This window comes from Acinonyx jubatus, chromosome B3, assembly GCF_027475565.1.
Source record: "Acinonyx jubatus isolate Ajub_Pintada_27869175 chromosome B3, VMU_Ajub_asm_v1.0, whole genome shotgun sequence".
Taxonomy (NCBI): domain Eukaryota; kingdom Metazoa; phylum Chordata; class Mammalia; order Carnivora; family Felidae; genus Acinonyx; species Acinonyx jubatus.
Window position 1 is genome coordinate 2,192,419 of NC_069386.1, and position 19,512 is coordinate 2,211,930.

General features: G+C 53.4%; 1 protein-coding gene across 4 annotated transcripts in view; it reads left to right on the top strand.

Moving 5' to 3' along the window:
• The window catches only part of IL16 (interleukin 16), a 94,175-nt gene that overhangs the window by 49,676 nt on the left and 24,987 nt on the right, over positions 1 to 19,512 (top strand). For 2 of the 4 annotated variants that reach the window (XM_027068232.2, XM_027068230.2), the window contains exons 3-9: positions 3,358 to 3,466; positions 7,029 to 7,171; positions 8,565 to 8,675; positions 11,224 to 11,338; positions 17,615 to 17,688; positions 18,425 to 18,641; positions 19,031 to 19,148. In XM_027068232.2, the coding sequence (XP_026924033.2) occupies positions 3,358 to 3,466; positions 7,029 to 7,171; positions 8,565 to 8,675; positions 11,224 to 11,338; positions 17,615 to 17,688; positions 18,425 to 18,641; positions 19,031 to 19,148 (887 nt within the window). Of the gene's footprint in view, positions 1 to 3,357; positions 3,467 to 4,059; positions 4,166 to 7,028; positions 7,172 to 8,564; positions 8,676 to 11,223; positions 11,339 to 17,614; positions 17,689 to 18,424; positions 18,642 to 19,030; positions 19,149 to 19,512 lie in introns of those variants that run through there. The other 2 variants (XM_053223464.1, XM_053223465.1) reach the window with 2 other exon arrangements.

Sequence of the window (19,512 nt, forward strand, 5' to 3'; positions counted from 1 at the left end):
GCATTTCTGTTCAAGAAACCACTAAGCTCACAGTTGTACAGATGAAAAAGAATGAACAAAACCTTGGAATACTCCCAGAGTGTGGATGAGTGCTGGATCCCTGTTGGTATCCAGGAGATAGAAAGTCCGCAGGACTTATGCACTGCCTCTGCTTGGGGGAATTTTAGGGGCCGTGTCGTTTCTGTTTTTGGTTGTTGGTGGTTTGTTCACACGTCTGATAGAAAATTGTCTCTTGGGCGTCACCTTCTGTTCGTGGTAGCACATTTCCATTCTTCCCCGCAGTAGCCCTCCAGTGAGTCAGCTACTCCCACAGCCGCGTCAGAGAGAAACACGTCAAGTTCACACAACTTCGGGGAGCTTGGCAGGTGCCTGGGTAGATGCAAGTTGTGAGAACCTCCGGCTCCGTGGCAGAGGGAAGGGACCGACTGCCTGCCACCTACGTCTGAGACAGCTCTGGTCGGGGGAGGCAGAGTTTCTCCTCTAGGACTCTAGGATTTTGATGGCTTCCTTACATTTAGGTCTTTCATCCATTTTCAGGTGATTTTTGTGTCTGGTGTAAGAAAACGGTCCAGGCTCATTTTTCTGCATGCCGCCGTCCCGTTTCCCCAACGCCATTTGTTGAAAACACTCTTTTTTTTCCGTTGGCTACTCTTTCCTGCTTTGTCAAAGATTGATTGACCATATAGTTGTGGACCCCGTTCTGGGTTTTCTGTTCTGTTTCATTGGTCTCTATGTCTGCTTTCGTGCCAAGACCACACTGTCTTGATGATTACAGCTTTGTAATACAGCCTGAAGTCCGGGATTGTGAGGTCTCCAGCTTCAGTTTTCTCTTTCAGGATTGCTTTGACTATTCAGGGTGTTTTTCTGGTGCTATACGAATTTTAGGTTTGTTTGTTCTAGATCCGTGAAGAATGCTGTTGGTATTTTGATAAGGATGCATTAAATATGTAGATTGCTTTGGGGAGGATAAGCATTTTAACAACGCTTGTTCTTCCAATCTATATAAACATTATTTTTAAAGACGATTAGGATTCGTGTTTGTATATACCTCACTTACTTACTTATCTCCATTTTATTAGAAATTTGGGAGGGAACCCACATTACAAAGGTACTTTGCAAATACGGCTTCACTTTGGACAAGGAGACATATCGGCTGTTTTACTAGGCTTGTCTACATTCAGCGAAGCCAAGAGAGCTACTGAAGTCACATTTTATTATTTACTTCCATAGTCTCACTGGGGAGCATGGAGAAGGGGGGATAATGTAGGAAGGGAGTCTTGATATTAGAATTAGGATGAAGCCTCAGGGACTCTTGTAATTAAGAAATATTCTTTAGAACATCCTATCGCATGAAGCAATTGATTCAAAGAACAGATCATTATGCTAAGTCCTAGAAATATAGAGTCTCAAAACTTCGAATGCACGAGCCACCTTCCGTAGAAGCGGTGCTCTGCCTCCTTCGGAAAATTCTCAGGGGAGCCTCATTGCAGAAGGCAGTTTTGTTTGGATTCGTATAGCACCACCTGCTGCTGAAAAAGAAAGCTACGGAGAGGAGGTCTGGCATTAAACACCGATGGGTACGAGAAACAACGGGGAACGGGTAGGTGGTCCCTTACAGGATCCAACTTGGGTGAGAAGCGAATTCAATTTTAAACATCAAAAAGGCCGGGAGTGGACTTCTGGCTCCAAAGGGCTGCAGAGTACATTTTATTAATTTCCCCACCTCTTGGAAATTTGTACCCCAATTCAAAGAATATACATACAAAACAGGGAGAGATGCATGTCAGAACAGGAAGCCACGGAAAGGGGCCCACCGTGTTCTGGAACCCATGAGAACTTTCTGGATGACGTAGCGCAGGTGGCACTGGATCGGGGGAAGGGCTCCTTAGCCTGCCGCTGACCACGTGGGAGGAAAACACCCGGAAAGTGAGTGAGGCAGATCCCCAGAGCCCGCCAGCTCACGGTGCCAGGGGCTGGAGGGGAGGCTGGGTCGCTGGGTCCAAAGCGAGAGGCAACAGTAGGTGTTCCTTCCACCCTGGGAAATGTGCCAGGTGCTGGAAGTCCACACACACACCGGACATGCGACATCAGCCAGACGCTGACAGGGCTGGCTTCGAGGAACGTCGGGCACATCAGGTAGGAGAGGTGGCAGGTGCCCCTAACAGATCCCCACCCTGGAACACTAAATCCCAGGGAGCATTTGAACCAACTGTGGTTTCCAGATCTAATAACAAACACCCGAAGATTCTACACTCAGCCGATCGTTTAAGCGTGATGACCACAACATAACATTCTCAGACACGCAAATATTCCGAGAGCTTTCCATCTGTGTAACTTTCTTGAGAAAAAGCACACCCGCACAGACACACACACATGCACGCACTCAAGAATTATGGTACCGAGTAATGAAACCAGCATAATTCAAGAATTAAGTCAAGATCATTGTGGGTAATAACGTTATATAAAAACACTTAGGAAGGGAAGTAAAATCATTAATACCATTAACCTCGTTGTCAACCTCTATCTCTCTGTCCCTAAAATCCCAGACTTATGTTTTCGGTTTCATTATTCACCCTGACGGAGAAATGAGTCCAAGGATGTACTGTTTTACATATTGCTTATAAACTCAGCACAAAGGGAGGGTCTCCAAATTATTAGCATAAGAAAGGAGCACGGAAACTGTGACCAATATGGCAAGAGCCATAACCGAATTTAACTCGAGGATGTTGATTTTAAAAGCCCTCAGTTAAATCTTCGGAGATGGAAATCAGCAATATAGGAAAATCATAATACTCTCAAGAATGCGTGGATGGTTCCATATTTAAAAACCTATTCCTGTAAGATTCATTGGACGGGATTCGACAGGATTGGACCTGAGCTCTTCTCTGAAACCACCTTCTAGGCTCCCCTTTTGGGTCTCTCTTGAGTTCTCTCCTCCACCACCTTTGCCCTTCTCTGTAATGATCTGTCACTCTCGTTTGTTTATTCCCCATTGTTTTTCCTTCACGAGGACAGCACTGCCCTGGGATCCATGTCCTGTCTGGCTCGTTCACACCTGTTTCCCCAACACTTGACAAAGAAAGGACACGTAATGGCTGACATGGTGTTTAGACATCGGTTGCTTTTGTCCAGTACCTATGCGGTATATCTATCATTCAGTTTTTATTAAGTGATGGGTGAAGCTATGGATGAACGGGTGGCAATGATTCTATACGTCTGCCATCATCCTATAATTTACCAGGGGAGACAGACAATCCCACAAGCCCGTCCATATGTCAGTGTCAAAACCTTGGTGTTCTGCGCACCTTTTTCTGTTCTGGCGAACTCGCTGAATAAACGGTGGGAACTGTTTTGCAGGAAGCTTCCGCAACTTCTTCTCGAGAAAAGTCTGGGAAAGTAGAACCGCAAAGTAGTAACTGCCAGCTTCCCAAAGCCTGTCACCAAAGGACACGCAGCAACTCGACCAGTAAGTGCGTCATCGAACTGTCCTCAGGAGCAGAGCCTCGCTGTCGCTGAGGACCGGGAATATGAGTGACGCGGGGAGATCTGGAGAAGGGCGGGTCTCTGCTAGTCCGGTTGGGGTAAACCCGGCTGCGGTCGGCTTGCCTCTCTGTGACCACCTGTCACTGCGCGTGCACATCCTGGCCAGCCAGAGGCGGTGGTGGGGCGGGGGTGGGGGGCGCTCTCTATGGTTTCGACACTTCTGCCTCTAGTTGGACTCCAGCGCCGTGTTGGGGAGACCCATTATAGGGGATAAAACACAAAGGGTTTCCTCCCACTCTGTCTTCTGATGGGCTCCTCGATTTCAGGAAGGCTACTTGCTCTCCTGGGGCCTCCATCACCTCATCTGTCACAAGAGGGGAGTTGAGGCTGGTGGCCGCCATGATTCTTGGTTGCTATAAATGGAATAGCCGTAATCCAAAGTGAGGACGTTTGAAGAACGCAGAAGGGCATGAAGAAACGAAAGCCACACCAAACGCCGCCGTTAGAGATAATCGATGTTAACATTTTCGTTATTTCCCTTTTGTGCCCGCGTATGCCTATAGACTACGCACACGCGTGCTCACGCACAGCATGACGTGGCTTCGAGTCCCTGGAAATTCTTTCCTACACACCATGTTCAGTGGGTGCCTCGTATTTCATTGTACGGATGTACCCGATCTAGGTAACTAACTCCCTACCGTTAGACAGCTAAGTTATTCTCAGTTTTCCACTAAGATTATCAGCATTGCTGAGTCTGTACTTCAAATTTTGTTTGCGTCTGTGATGATTTTCTGAGGGAAACACAGAGGGCAGTGGACGCGTTGTAGGGTTTGGAGCTCACACTTGCTCCCAGAGCTCATTATCTATGTGACCTTGGGCAAGTGCCTTAAACTCTGTCGCATATAATTCTGCCGCAGGATGCACCATCGAAAACGTTGTTCCCCAAGCTCATTTCCTATTTTTGGACTGATACTTACATTGTTTTTAATCATACACTTTTGCTTGTTGCCTCCTTTAGAATAATTTCTTTTTTTTTTAATTTTTTTTACTTTTTTAAAATTTATTTCTGAGACAGGGAGAGACAGAGCATGAACAGGGGAGGGGCAGAGAGAGAGAGGGAGACACAGAATCCGAAACAGGCTCCAGGCTCTGAGCGGTCAGCACAGAGCCCGACGCGGGGCTCGAACTCACGGACCGCGAGATCATGACCTGAGCCGAAGTTGGCCGCCTAACCGACTGAGCCACCCAGGCGCCCCCTAGAATAATTTCTTAGAAACGGGGTTTCGAAAGGAAAACGCACTTTAGATTTTGATCTGTGCTGCCAGCTTTAACTAGCCGATACTCCACTCATGTGTACGAGCACCTGTTTCTTCAATCACAGCCCACACTGTGTTCAAATTTAAAAATGTATATTTTTCTGCAGATTTTTTCCTGCTTCCTCTGCTTTTTTTTCTAGCCCACTTCTCGCCCAGGAAGGGCCACACAATTTGTGGGGATCAGTGTAAAATGAAAGCGTGGGACCCCTGTTCAACCATTAAGAATTTCAAAATGGATGCGTTAGAAATCAAGCCAAGGCTCCCTCTGCGTTTGGGAGTCTGCGTGGCCGACTTCACAGGCCGCATGCTCACGAGCCCAGCCCTGCTTGCTTCCTGCCCCTGGCCCTGAGGTTGCTGGGGGAGCCCAGTCCTCGAGGAGCGCCACCAGGGGACTGGAGGCAGAGGAGATGCTCCCGAGTGTTTCTTCCCCCTCCCTCCGCCTCACCTGGCACCTGACCTGCCTGGTGCTCTGGCCCCGAGAGCAGGTAGAAGGAGTCCCTCCACATAGCCGACTCTAAGCGTCTCTTGGTTCATTTATTTGCTTTTGGGGAGTCTACCTGTTTTTTTTTTTATTGGTGTGATCAGTAATATTGTTAGTTTATAAGGAGCCTCTGGGGGACCCCTGGGAGGCTCAGTCAGTTAAGCCCGACTTTGGCTCAGGTCATGAACTCGCAGTCCGTGAGTTTGAGCCCCCACGTCGGGCTCTGTGCTGACAGCTCAGAGCCTGGGGCCTGCTTCTGATTCTGTGTCTCCCTCTCTCTCTGCCCCTCCCCTGCTCATGCTCCCTCCCTCTCTCTCTCAAAAATGAATAAATGTTAAAAAATTAAAAAAAAAGATAAGGACACCTGTATATAATCACATCTATATATTTTTTTCCTTCCTAATCATGTTAAAGTTTCTTCCACGTCCAGAGAACTATTGAAATCACTACTAAATATTGGGCTGTCTTTCCTTCTCATTTTTAAACGATATGCTTTTTAAAAAAAAAAAAATGCCTACTATACCGATCAGTAATGTTTGTTGTTTGACATGAAGCAAGAATCTAGATAAAAGCTTTTTTCTTTTTTTTCTTTCTTTTGAGAGAGAGGGCATGTGCCAGAGGGGGGGGGGGGGTTGGACAGAGACAGGGAGGGAGAGGGAAAACCCCAAGCAGGTGCCATGCTGTGAGCACAGGCAGAGCCCGACATGGGGCTCGATCCCACAGACCCTGGAATCATGACCTGAGCTGAAATCAAGAGTCAGACGCTTAACCTGCTGAGCCACCGAGGGGCCCAGAGACAAATGCTATTTTAAGTGGCTGCTTGGTTCCAGCACCGCTTATGGGTGACCAGTCTCTGCCTGCCTTTCATTTCACTGTTCGTTTGTTTTATGTCCTGCAAAGAATACGCGGTAAGATCTCACAGACAAACGGGGGCAACGTTTTTAGAGAGAGATGTCCCGCCATCGGTGCTGGTTTCACGGATAACGTTTGTGTTCACTTACCTGCTTTCTACGCTTTGTTATTTGGTCACTCGTCACTTCCTTGTTCCCTGCCTCTTGCTCGGGGTGTGTGTTCGAGTTTTGCAGTGATTTGGGAGATGTGTTCAATTTCCAGCTGCACCTCTGGTTTCCTTAACACAAGATCAATTAGCTAATCATTTGGTTGTCATTAATTGATGAATATTTGAGACGGCATTTTCCAAGTCGCCCTCCCCCGACCTCCCCCGGAAAAGTGGAATTACTTACCCTTAGTCTGCCTCCCCGCTGATTTTTCCATTCCATATTTCAACTGAACCCTTAATTACAAACTCATGTTATTATTATACCAGCACCACAATATGTAGTTTCCCTTTCAAAAGTTATTTTGGCTTTTGCATTGGCTCTCGTAACCGCATTGTCAACGAACTCAATCGATGGCTGTGTGTCTGACTGCGTTCAGCACCCCCCACTTCCCCATCGACTTGAGATGCTGACCTTCATCGATGTCCTTGTGGCTGGAGCACGCCCACTAGTCATTTTCAGACCAGCCCGTGCTTCGGGGCACCTGCTCTGTCCCGACCTGGGGGCCTGCCTCTGTGCTGATCTGAACTCACAGGGGGATCGAGAAGGGCCTTGGGGCCGCCCTGCTGGTGGGGCTGGGGTGGGGCTGGAGGGGCCAAGGCTTTGGGGTGGACCCAAGGGTGTTCTCCGCTGACCTTTGTGCTTTGAGAGCACAGACGGTTTCTTCCTTTCCTCCTCCCCGGGGTTTAGGTGTTAATCCCTATTGCACAGGGGAGATCGACTTTCACACGATAAAGAGCTCTGCGGCCTGCAGGGACAGGCAGCCTTACCCCCTGTGTGGCAGCCGGAAGTCCCTCTCTCAGCAGCTGGACTGCCCAGCGGGAAAGTCTGCGGTAAGAACCAAGGGAGGGAGCCGGGGAAGGGGACGCGGGAGGGGCCCGGGCTTGGCCGTGGCTGCGGAGGCCAGCCGGTGGGGTCCTGTACCTGTCCCAGCACTACCGGCGAGAGGGGCTGGCTGGTGGGAGCGGGCAGCTCCGGGCACAGAAAGACCCTCACCGGGAACGGTGATCGCGGAGCGCCCCGCGAGCCGGCCCTTGCGGCCACTGCCCGTCTGTGCTGCTGGGAGCTGAGGCCTTCTGTGGGCCCTTTACTCCCTCTGCACCGGGGCTCCAGCGGGTGGGTGAGGAGCCATCCCGGGACAGGTTAGGGCACGCGTGCCAGGGGGCATCGCCCAGGGCGGGCAGCCCGGGGGCTCAGGGTCAGACCTCCAGGACGCCAACACCTCTTAGCCCCATGGTGTCGGGACCTGCCTTGCACCCTGTGCCTCTAATTCATAAGACAGGCTTAGAAACCAAGGTAGCGTCGGCCCCGTTTCACGCTGACGAAACTTGGCGGCTGGCCAAGGCGAGGGGCTGCCTGAGTTCACATGTCTCAGAAGCTAAGGGACCAGGCGGAATTCGAGCCAAGCCCCGTGGGCCCCACACTGTGCGTCCTTCCCACGTCGGGCGCGGGGTGCGGGCCGGGAGCCCAGCAGTGTCCGTCCCCTCCTGCTGTGGCCCCGAGCCCCGGGCCCTGCACGGCAGGGACTCAGGCTGCCCCCAGGACCACCCGGCGCCTCTGTCCCCAGCACCGTGTCGGCTCAGGTGCTTTTACAGAAGAGGCAACAGGCACAGAGTGGTTGAGTCGCTTCCTCAAGGTCACCAGCCAGGAAAGGAACCCAGGCGGCGGGGCCCCAGAGTCTAAGCTGTGATGGATGGTCCGGGCTGTATACCCTCCCTACCGTGGGGGGCGGGGGAGACTTCCTGAGGCACGCAGGGTGCACGTCTCCTTGGCACACTCAGCTTCTCTTATGCAAGTCGCTTGTCTGCCTCCCCGGGGATTTATGCCCCGCATTTGAAAATCTTCAGGTTCCTTGCCCACCACCCCATGCCGGGCCCAAGGGGGGTGCTCAGTACGCGTGTCTTGAATTGGACACAGTCTGGGGAGGGCATTCTTGGAGACCCTGGTTCTAGGACGCGTCGTTCTCGGCCGCTGTGGTCGGTCGTGTAGTCTGCACCTGCTGTGTGGACAAGCCTTCTATAGCTTCCAGCTGCAGGGAGAAGGCTGAAAACCCCGGACCACTGAAGGCAGCCCCCTGCCCCCCCAGACTCCCACCATGCCTTGTCGACCAAGTTCGGGGCTGGTGCCGTGGGCCCCCCGGAGAGAGGGTTGGGGTCCCCCCTGCCCCCTGAGGTGGGTGCTGCTGTTCCCCCGGCTCACGCCTCCCCACCCCCTTCCTTCCCACAGGGCAGCTCGAGACCCACCCGGTCGCTCAGCACAGCTCAGCTGGCACAGCCCTCGGGGGGCCTCCAGGCTTCTGTCATCTCCAACATCGTGCTGATGAAGGGCCAGGCCAAGGTGAGCGAGGGCCATTGCCAACAGAAGCTGCCGGATGGACACCGGCTCCTGACGAGCCGTCCCGTCCAGGGAAGGAGGCAGATAGGGATGGGGGTTCTGGCTGCGGGTGTGAGAGTCGAGATGAACCCGTGGGGGGTTGGGGGGGACCCTGTGTGGGCCACCGCAGGGCAACTGCTCGCCAACTTGGTTTTGGGGTGATGTTTTTAGAAGTTAGTTCCAGGGTGGCTCAGTCGGTTGAGCATCGGACCTCGGCCCAGGTCATGATCCCATTGTTCATGGGTTCGAGCCCCGCGTCGGGCTCTGTGCTGACAGCTCGGAGCCTGGAGCCTGCTTCGGATTCTGTGTCTCCTTGTCTCTGCCCCTCCCCACTTGTGATCTCTCTCTCTCTCTCTCTCTCTCTCTCTCAAAAATAAGTAAACACCAAAAACTATTTAGAAGTTAGTTTTACCTGACGGTTAAATTCAAATCATTGACGTCGTGTCTTTGGTTGGTTCAGGCCTCTGTAATAAAAACCCAGACGAGGTGGCTTAAATAGCACATTCTCGTGGTTACGGAGGCTGGAGAGTCCAAGATGAAGGTGCCCGCAGATTTGCTGTGTGTGGAGGACCGGCTTCCTGGTTCGTGGACGGGGTCTTCTCTCTGTGTCTGCACAGGGCACATGGCGGGGGGCCGAGGGAGCGCTCTGGGTCTCCTTTATAAGGGTCCCTCATCCATCCCGAGGGCACCACCAATACGACTTGCTCACCCCCCAACGGCTACAGTCTTTGAAGTTTGGGGAGGACACGTCCAGGCCACGTGTGTCCCCCATTCATGCCGATTTCTGCCCCACAACTGAGAAATCCTGAAGGGAGGGACGAGGCAGAGGTGGGGGTGGGGTGGGGGCATCCCGAATGTCTTTTGCGTTGCTTCCAGAACATTCCGGAATAGACGCGGGCAGTTGCTGCAAAGTTCCCAGACGAGCCCAAGTAAATCAGATGGTTTGTTTTTGATTTTTTGTTTTGTTTTTCAAATCCACCTAATATAACTTTGGCACGTGGCCTGAGGGGAAAGGGCTGTTGCTACTTCCGCTCTGGTCAGAGGAGGGGGTCTCCTCACGCTGGGTCTTTCCTCCCCGGCCCTCACCCCCTCCCGCTCCCGGGAGCACAGCAGACCGGTGGGTAAGACAGAAGCACAAGATGCTGAGCCGACCGGTCCTCTCCCTACAAAGGAGAAATCCTCTCCGGTGCTGACTTCTCTCCTAACGGCCTGACTTTCTGGCTAGTAAATCACAGTGCTTTCCACCCCGCACCCCTGCCCGGATTTCGGTGGAAGGTATTTAAGACATGGTTGGCTTTTCAATTGTCGGCCCTGCCCAGAAGAGCGCAAAGAGCACCGAAGACGGTTTAACGTATCTCGGTGTCTGTAAGAGGCACATTCGCTAAATCCACGTTCCGTGTCTCTGGGCGGACTGAGCTGGGCCGCAGGGGCCCGGGGACCGAGCGAGGCGGGCCACTCGGTGCGGGAGGCCCGCGTGCAGGGCAGGGCAGTGGGTTCAGAGGCCGGGCGGGCCTCCCACCGTCCACCCGCACGACCCAGCCACGGAAGGAAGGCCGCGTGTCCCGGGTGGCAACCTGGAGTGGGGTCGGGGGTGGGGGGAGTTCAGGAGGAGGACGAGGCAGAGCCAGAAGGATCCCTAAGTGCTTGAGGAAGAGTCAAAATCGAATCAGGCAAGAAGGCAGCTACCACAAGGCCAGGCGCTGGGCCGAGGGCTTTGCAAGCAATGTCTCCTCTGATGCTCACGAAAGCCCTGTTAGCATCTCCGTTTTCTGGCTGAGGACACTGAGGGCTTGGGAAGCCCCAGGACTTCCCCGGGGGCGCCTGGTTCTTTGGCCGTGGAACTCGGACAGTGACCCAACACTTCTTGACCCCCAGGCCTCCTCCTCCTCCTCCTCCTTCTTTTTTTTCTTTTTAGATTTTTAAAGTGTTTGTTTACTTGTGAGAAAGAGAGAGACAGAACGTGAGCGGGGGCAGGGCAGAGAGAGAGGGAGACACAGAATGGGAAGCAGGCCCCAGGCTCCGAGCCGTCGGCACAGAGCCCGACGCGGGGCTCGAACCCATGCACCGCGAGATCGTGACCCGAGCCGGAGTCGGACGCTCAACCGACGGAGCCCCCCAGGTGCCCCTCACTGGATTTTCTAACACAATCCTGTGAGTGAGGTTATGAGCATTATCTTACAAGGGGCTAAGCGAGGGCTCGGAGACGGGAGGTGATGTGCCCCGAGCTGCCAGCCAGACGGGCAGACCCCGGGCTCGGCCCCGTCTGGGATTCTCCGGCCATGGCACAAGTTCTGTGTCGGGACACGACTCTGTGTGAGAGCCCAGGCCCCACATGGTCCAGTCCAGCCTGGAGGTCATGGCTTTCCCCGTTCCCCTGTGAGGTCCCGAGGCATCTGACACCAAGAGCGCCTTTCTCCTCCCCGGCTCCTTCGTTGAGGGTTGGGGGTTGGGGGTTGGGGCAGGCGCTCGGCCTGGAACGTCCCTAATGCCAGTCTCCTCTTCTTCCCCCCAGGGCCTGGGCTTCAGCATCGTTGGGGGAAGGGACAGCATTTACGGCCCCATCGGAATTTACGTCAAAACCATCTTTGCGGGGGGAGCGGCGGCAGCGGACGGACGGCTCCAAGAAGGTAGGTTTCTCGTCTCTCGCCGGGTGACGTCTGAGGGGTCACTGGCCCACAGAAGACAGCGCAGGGCAGCCTGTGTCTTCAGCCTACGGAATTCTGCCGGCGTGGATTCTGGGGTCCGCGGCACACGTCCCCTGCGGCTCCGTCGTGACCGGCACGGTGCTGGGTGTGTCTGCCCACGGCCCAGGTCCCGTAGCCAGCCTGGGACACAAGGCCGAGGTGTCTGCCTCCCCTCCCTTCCTGTCCAAGGCCCCCCCCTCCATTGCTGGTGTCCCCGCCACCCTCTCCCTTCTTTCCTGCCCTCCCGACTCACAGTCACGGGGCGACAGGCCCTGTGCTTCTAATGCATCTGATGAACGTCCTCTGTAAGCCCGCTCTGTTCTTGCCTCCAGAAACAGGCTGATCAGATATGATCCCTCCTCTGAGGAGCTCATGGCCAGCCCGCTCTCCCGTCTGGGACAGGCCCCTGGCCATCCCCGGGGGTCAGAGCTGCCTCCTGAGGGCCCCTCCATCATGCTGGGAGTATTGGCCAACAGGCTTGGCCCGAGGACACTCCCAAACTTCAACTAGGGGTCAAAATTCAGGGGCAGGTGAGGCCAGACACTGGGGGGGCCCGCGGGATGCTTAAGAGAGGTGACCTCGGTGTCCCCACCCTCCCTGTCGGGACAGTTTCTGTGAGTCGCGCTGGGAGCCTAGCCACCGGTAAGGACCCATCTTGGTTAGGGCAGGGATAGCAAACTCCGGGGACGTCAGGCCCGCGGCCCATTTTCATCCTGCTCACAAATAGAGACTGGTTCTCGTGTGTCTTTTCTTTCTTTAAAGTTAAATTCTACTGAGTTAACGCACAGTATCGTGCTGGCTTCAGCAGTAGACCCCAGTGACTCGTCGCTTACACACGACACCCGGTGCTCATCCCAACGGGTGCCCTCCTCGATGCCCATCCCCCGTCTGTCCCGTCCCCCCCTCACCCCCCTCCAGCAGCCCTCAGTTTGTTCTCTGTCTTCAGGAGTCTCTTACGGTTTGTTGCCCTCTCTTCTCCTTCCCCCCTTCCCGTATTTTCATCTGTTTTGTTACTGAAATTCCACGCGTGAGCGAGATCAATTGGCATTGGTCTTTCTCTGAGCGATTGATTTCACTTAGTGTAATACTCCTCTCTGGCTCCATCCACATCGTGGCAAGTGGCAAGGTTTCATTCTTTTTGACGGCCGAGTAATATTCCGTTGTGTACACAGACCACATCTTCTTTATCCGTTCATCAGTTGGTGGACACTCGGGGTCTCTCCATAATTTGGCTGTTGTTGATAGCGCTGCTGTAAACACTGGGGTGCATGTGCCCCTTCGGTTCTGTCGTTTTGTATCTTTTGGGTGGATCCCTAAAAGCATACGTGCTGGACCCCATATTTCTAAGTGGCTGAGCAAAGTCAGAGGAATTTGCAAGTCTTTGTGGCAAGCGAGAACCGAATGAGATGCAAATTTCAGGGTCCAGAGACAAGCTCTATGAGGACCCAGCCATGCTCGCGGCTCATTCTGTTGTCTGAAGCTGCTTTTGTGTTCACGACAGCCGTGTTGCGTAGTTGTGCAACGTTGCCTAGTTGAGCAGAGGGCGTGCGGCCGGCCGAGCTTACGGTACCTGGCCCTTCATAGAAAAAGTTTGCCGACCCCAACCTCATGCACGCTTACGCTTCCGGATTTTATCGGGGAGGCAGTGGGGAACCTTTGAAGGTTTTTATAATTTGGGAGGGACCAGCTATGACCAGGGTTCTCAGGTGATTCGGGAAGCAGAAGACAGGATGAGATGGGCCAGCAAGAGCCCAGAGGCTGTGAAGCCCTTTGAGAGGCTGTCCTAAGGGCCAGACTCCAGCTCTTAAGGGTCTTGCCTGAGCCTGTCTTCCTGGGAGGAGGCAGGTGCAGATGAGACAGCCTCCCTGGGTCCGAGAAAGTGTTCCTGGTCTTAGTGAACTTAACCTGGAGCAGGACATACGGAGGAAAAAGGCCAAGGCAGAGGCTTGGCTCTGAGCGGCCACCAGGTGGCGCTGTCCAGCAGGCGGTGTCACTGTCTCCAGCCCAGGGAGGGAGGAGGGCTGGGTGTAGACTGGGGGTTGTGGACGCTTGGAAAACACTTGAGTTATAGGGCCGATGAAGGAGGGAGGGAAGAGAGGAGGGCGGAGGCAGGCTCTAGGGGGGAGTAGCTAAGTCAAGAGGTGGGGAAAGAAAAGGGATCAACGAGACAAAGGGAGAAATGGGGCATCAGAATCTTGAGAATGTACTATATTTTGTTTGGTTATGCTTTGGACTTCTCTTTACTTAAAACAAAAAATGAGGGAGTTGAGTGGAGGTGGCAGGAAACAGTGTGCTGTGTCTTGTTTTCTTTCCAGAATGCAAACCTGCCCTGTCAAGCTTCTTTTTCTCCCCTCCCCTTTTCGTTAATACCAATCATAAAAATTCGGTGGGAAAGACGTTCAGCTAATCCACCGCAGTCCTTGATTCTAGCCTCTAATGATTAACACAATCACCGTTTGTCACTCCTTCAAAGTAAAGTTCTAGAATCTGCCATTGGATGGGGGGTACATGCAGCTGCAACAAAAGTTTGGAGCACAGATCAAGGCTAATGATGTTTTATTTGTATTCTGCTTGCGAAAGAAACGGTTGTGTAAGATTTAGTTTAATTGCTTCCCACCAGATATGGCCCAACGAGGACCAGGACTGTCCAAAGAGTAGTTCTGTCGGGGCTCACGAGGGAAGTTCAGCCCTTCACGTCACCGAGAATGGTTGTTTCTCAAGAAACAAGTGTTGGTGAGGATGTGGAGAGAAAGGAACCCTTGTGCACTGTGGTTGCGGATGCAACCTGGTGCAGCCGCTATGGGAAACAGTGCGGAGGTTCCTCAAAAAACTAAAAAGAGAAGTACCCTGTGATCCAGCAGCTCTACTTCTGGGTAGTTACGCAAAGAAAATGAAAACACGGATTCAAAGAGATATAAGCACCCTGTGTGTTGCAGCATTACTTACAACCGCCAAGTTATGGGAGCAACTCAAGCGTCCATCGATAGACGAACGGATAACAAAGGTATGGTGTATGTCTACAGTGGGCTGTTACTCAGCCACAAAAAGAATGAAATCTTGCCATTCGTGACAGCATGGATGCATCCAGAGGGTGTTATGCTAAGTGAAAGAAGCCAGACAAAATGCCACGTGATTCACAATAACAACAAAAATAGAAACTGGTTCGTAAACACAGAGAACAAAGTGGTGGCCGTCAGAGGGGCGGGATTAGGTCAGACGGATGGATTAGGTGATGGGGAAGACGACACGCTTCCAGTTACAAAAGAAAGAAGTCGTGGGATGAAAGTACAGCTTAGGGAGTGTAGTTGATGATATTGTAGTAACCTTGGGTGATGACAGAGGGTGAGTCCACTCACCCTGCTGAACATTTCGTAATGTATGTAATTGTCAAATCATTACGTTGCACACCCAGCCTGTAACCGATGGCACACCCAGTGATCACTTAGGCTCCACCCTCCGTAACCAATCTCTTGCCCATGAGGAGGGGAGGAAGGGTGACCATTTCTGAAATACGTCCTCTGTGTATTCTTCCTTCCGACATAATAGTTATATTTTAGTTATTTTTAAAACTTGTCCGTTTCCACTCAGCTTGGACTGTCGTAAGTGCGAGGACTGATTCTTTCATTTTTGGTCCAATTCTGGCAACCTCACAGGTGACGCTGATCTGAATCCTGTCCCCAGCCCACTTCCGCCCTTGATTTTTGACACGTAGACATGCTGGGTAATGTGGCACATGGAAACTTTAAATCTAAGTACGGCAGTCTTAGGAGTTGAGGGTGTGATGGCCCATGGAACTGGTGCCCAAAGGGCTGAAGGGCCAGGGACCCGGACTTAGTTGCCCACATGGGACATGGCCGTGGGTCCGTGTGAAGCCTCACGAGCTGCCCTCTTGGAAGGCCATCGGGCCCCAGGGAAGCAGTGAGCAAACCTACCTTTGCCTGTGGCTCTTGGGTGTGAGGAAAAGACATCTCCCACAGGAAAAGAAGGACCCATGTCGTGTGGGAGTGTTCTGGCCACGTTTATAGTCTCTACTGAGTGCAGGACGCTCCAAGCTGAGAACCTAATGTCAACACTTGTCCCGAAGCAGTGAAAGCTCTGGACTGCCTCTTGGGGTTCTCTGGGAAACCCCAGAGAAACACTGGCCCCCAGAAAAGGGAGCTCGACACAAAGAGCACACAGGACATTAGGAAATATCCCTTGTTGATGAGCGTTGGCAGGAATAACCGACCCGAGCACTAGCCCTCAAAACCCTGAGATCACAGAGCAGTCTAAAAGACACTGTAGAATTACTATGGTTTTGTATTATGCAATTTTTAATTAAGTTTTCATTTTAACTTCAGTGCATTTAACATACAGAGTTATATTAGTTTCAGGTGTGCAATATAGTGATTCAGCACTTCTATATGTCACCCTGTGCTCATCATGACAAGTGTCCTCCTTAGTCCCCGTCTCCCGTTTCTCCTGCCCCCACCCCCCTCCCTTCTGGTGACCAACAGCGTGTTCTCCACGGTTACGAGTCTGTTTCTTGGCCCGTCTCTCTTTTTCTTTCTTTCTTTGTTTTGTTTCTTAAATTCCGCACACGAGCGAAATCATATGGTTCTGTATCTGTCTTTCTCCGATTGGTTTATGTCGCTTAGCATTACACACTCCAGCTCCATCCAGGTCGTTGCAAATGGCAAGATTTCGTGTTTTTTTTTTTTTTATGGCTGAATAATATTCCATCGTATATACACCACATCTTCTTTATCCATTCATCTATCAGTGGACACTTGGGCCATTTCCACAATCTGGCTCTTGTAGATAATGCTGTAAATACACCTACCCCTTTGCATTAGAATTTTTGTATTTGTTTAGAATCACTGTGTTTAAAGAGAGCTTTGAAAAGGCAAAAGAGGGCATATGAACAACAAGGAAAGAACGGAACGTGGTGAAAAAAGCAACTTGTACAAAAGGCACGTGATTGAAATTGTCAACTCAGTGGACGTGTCGACAGCAGACACAGCACAGCCACAAGGGGAGTCGGGAGCTGGAAGTGGTCCAGCGGGCTGCACGGAGCCGTGGAGAAGAATAGGAGTGTTAGAGAAACACGGAGGGTGGGCGAGAAGGCCCACAGGGGAGACGCGTTCTAGAAAGAAAGAACAGCGTGAAAGAGGGGAACGAAAGGGCAATGAGACAGTGGCTAAGAATTTTCCGGAATCATTTTAAGGCACGGCATTTCAGGGTGAGGAAGCACCCGGGGGCATCGCAGTGGAGCCTCCGACTCTCAGAGGCAAAGGCAGAACCACCTTTCGAACAACCGGGGAAGAGGGTTGGAGTGTCTGCGAGGGGACCATAGTGAGGTGACCGCAGACGCACCTACTAACAACCAGACCGCACGGCTGCGTGACGAGCAGGGCGTCCGACGTGCCCAGCGCAGCTCTGAACGCAGAACAAACGCTCCCCGTTTGTTGAGCACATTCAGTAAAGGGGAGACATTGGTTTTCCGTCCCCATAAAGATGGACTTCAGGATACAGAAAAAAATGGGTCTATTAGGCAGGCATATTTGTGAGGGAGTGGCTCGCAGTGAAAGGGCCGGCTTCCTAATTCTCTTCACTGGGTGGCTTGGGATGGCTCTGGGTTCACTTTCCTCTTCTGCAAAACGGGGCTATGTTGCATTCTGGAAGCGTCACCTCCTTCTCACGTATCCTGAGCACCGGGCAGGTCCCCCCTCCCCAGAACTGGCCCTGGGGACACACCGTCTGATCAGACAAATCCCCTGGCCGGGGAGCGACCTGCCCGGAGGGGAGAGTCTTCCCCGGGTCACTGGTCACCACCCACCCACGGGGCCGAGCTGTGATGGTTAGTGGTGGACACAGGTGCCGTGAGGACACGTGGGAAATTAAGCCGGCAGGACCACAAGACTGAGCGAGGCAGGTGAACAATGTGGGAGAAGGGCCCTGAAGGCAGACAACATCCTGAGAAAGGCGGGCGGTGTTGCATCAGGAAATGAGCCGTGGGAACACCTGGCGGGAGGGTCAGGGAGGCAGGGGGGAGGCAGGCAAAGCCCGCGGGCAGGCCTGTGTGCCAGCCGAGGACCCTGGAGGGGCCTCAGAGAGCTGGGGCCCGCCGGCCTCCGGGGGGAGGGTCCCGGGCGAGGAAGGCTTCCCCACGGGCTGCATACACGCCCGCCCCCCATAGGCCACACGCGTCTCTACTATGATTTCTCCCTGTCCCAACAGGGGATGAAATTCTGGAGCTCAACGGAGAATCGATGGCCGGACTAACACACCAGGACGCCCTGCGCAAGTTCAAGGTGACTGCTCGTTGTCGGTACACGGCCAGACCCCGGGGTTTCGGGCCCCCTCCTCCATTCAAACCCGCAGGCTCAAACTGTGGGGTCCTTCTCATGGGGCGCCCCGCTGGTGCTCATCTGGGCACAGGGTTGAGAAAAAGGGCCCAGCTCTAGAAATAAGAATGTTATCAGGATTGCTGCGGGCGTGTCTCAACCACTGAAGATTTATAGAACTGTTTGAAGACACTCAGCGTAGTTATGCCGATATATTTGCAAATCTATTTTGAGTTAAAAAAAAAATTTTTTTTTTACATGTATTTATTTTTGAGAAACAGAGTGAGGCAAAGTGTGAGTGGGGGAGGGGCAGAGAGAGAGGGAGACACGGAATCCGAAGCGGGCTCCGGGCTCCGAGCCGTCGGCACAGAGCCCGACGCGGGGCTCGAACCCACGGACCGCGAGATCATGACCCGAGCTGAGGTCAGTCGCTCAACCGACCGAGCCCCCCAGGCGCCCCAAATCTGTTTTAAGTTTTAAGGCAGTCACTAAAAGATGCTTTAAGTCTCTGGGTAATCAGTTCCGTTCAATCCCATCCAGCGCATGTATGCACGTGTGTATGTTCCGTATACAATGTTTCGTATCTGTGTATACGTGCAGATATAGACCGTACACGTATGCGCACACACTTCCACACCACGCACATGCACACGCACGCTCACACAGCTGCTGAGCACTGCGACACCTGGTCCCTTCCTTTCAGCAAGCCAAAAAGGGGCTCCTGACCCTCACCGTGAGAACGCGCCTGACGGCACCCCACTCGCCGAGCAGCCACCTGTCGCCCCCGCTGTGCCGCTCCCTGAGCTCCAGCACCTGTGCCACCAAGGACAGCGGGCCCTTCGGCTTGGGGAGCCCCGCCGCCCCCCCCAGCACGGCCAAGCCCAACTACAGAGTCATGGTGGAGGTCTCTCTGCAGAAAGGTGGGATTGCGCCCCTGCCCTCCTGCCTGGGTCTCCCGCCACCGGGGGGCCCCCCCGAGACTTTCCGAGACAGGACAGGGTGTCTGTCGCCTACAAGCAGATTCTGCAGCCACCGTCGAGCAGCGAGGCCTGCGGCTCTGTTTGCAGAAGCCCAGGACGCACTGTCCATGCTCAGCCTGGGGTTGTGGGGCGAGGGGCAGAGCATGCCCCAACAAGGCGACACCACACATGGGAACCAGGGCCAGGGCTGCGGGCACAGCGAAATACGCCGTGAGGTCTGGGGCGGGGACCCCTCCTTGAGCACCGTCGTTCTTAACCATGGCAGGGGAGCCGAGGTCCTTCGTGCTCGGTCCCGAGCCCCCCGCCCTCCCTCCTGCTCTGCCTTCCAGAGGCTGGCGTCGGTCTGGGCATCGGCCTGTGCAGTGTACCCTATTTCCAGTGCATCTCCGGCATTTTCGTTCACACGCTCTCTCCGGGGTCTGTGGCACACTTGGATGGACGGCTCTGGTATGTCCTCATTTCTGTGTTTGAAAACAACAACAACAACAACAGCCCTGATGTCCATCAGGGGGAAGGAATTCCTTAGAAGGCAGCAGGTTAATTTGGAGACGAGATATTTAGAATGACCCAAGCGTGGCTCAGAGCCTCGTTCTTCCAGCTGTGGTCCCCGGACCAGTGGCAGCGAGATCCCTCGGGAGTTTGCTAGCAATGCAGCGTCTCGGGCCCCTCTCCAGACCTGCCACGGCGGAACCCGCCTTTTCACAAGACCCTCAGGGATCTGTGTGCACGTTGCAGTTCAAGAGGCATTGTCGCGGCTCCTGGGGGGCTCGGCTGGTGAAGCGTGCGACGCTTGATTTCAGCTCAGGTCACG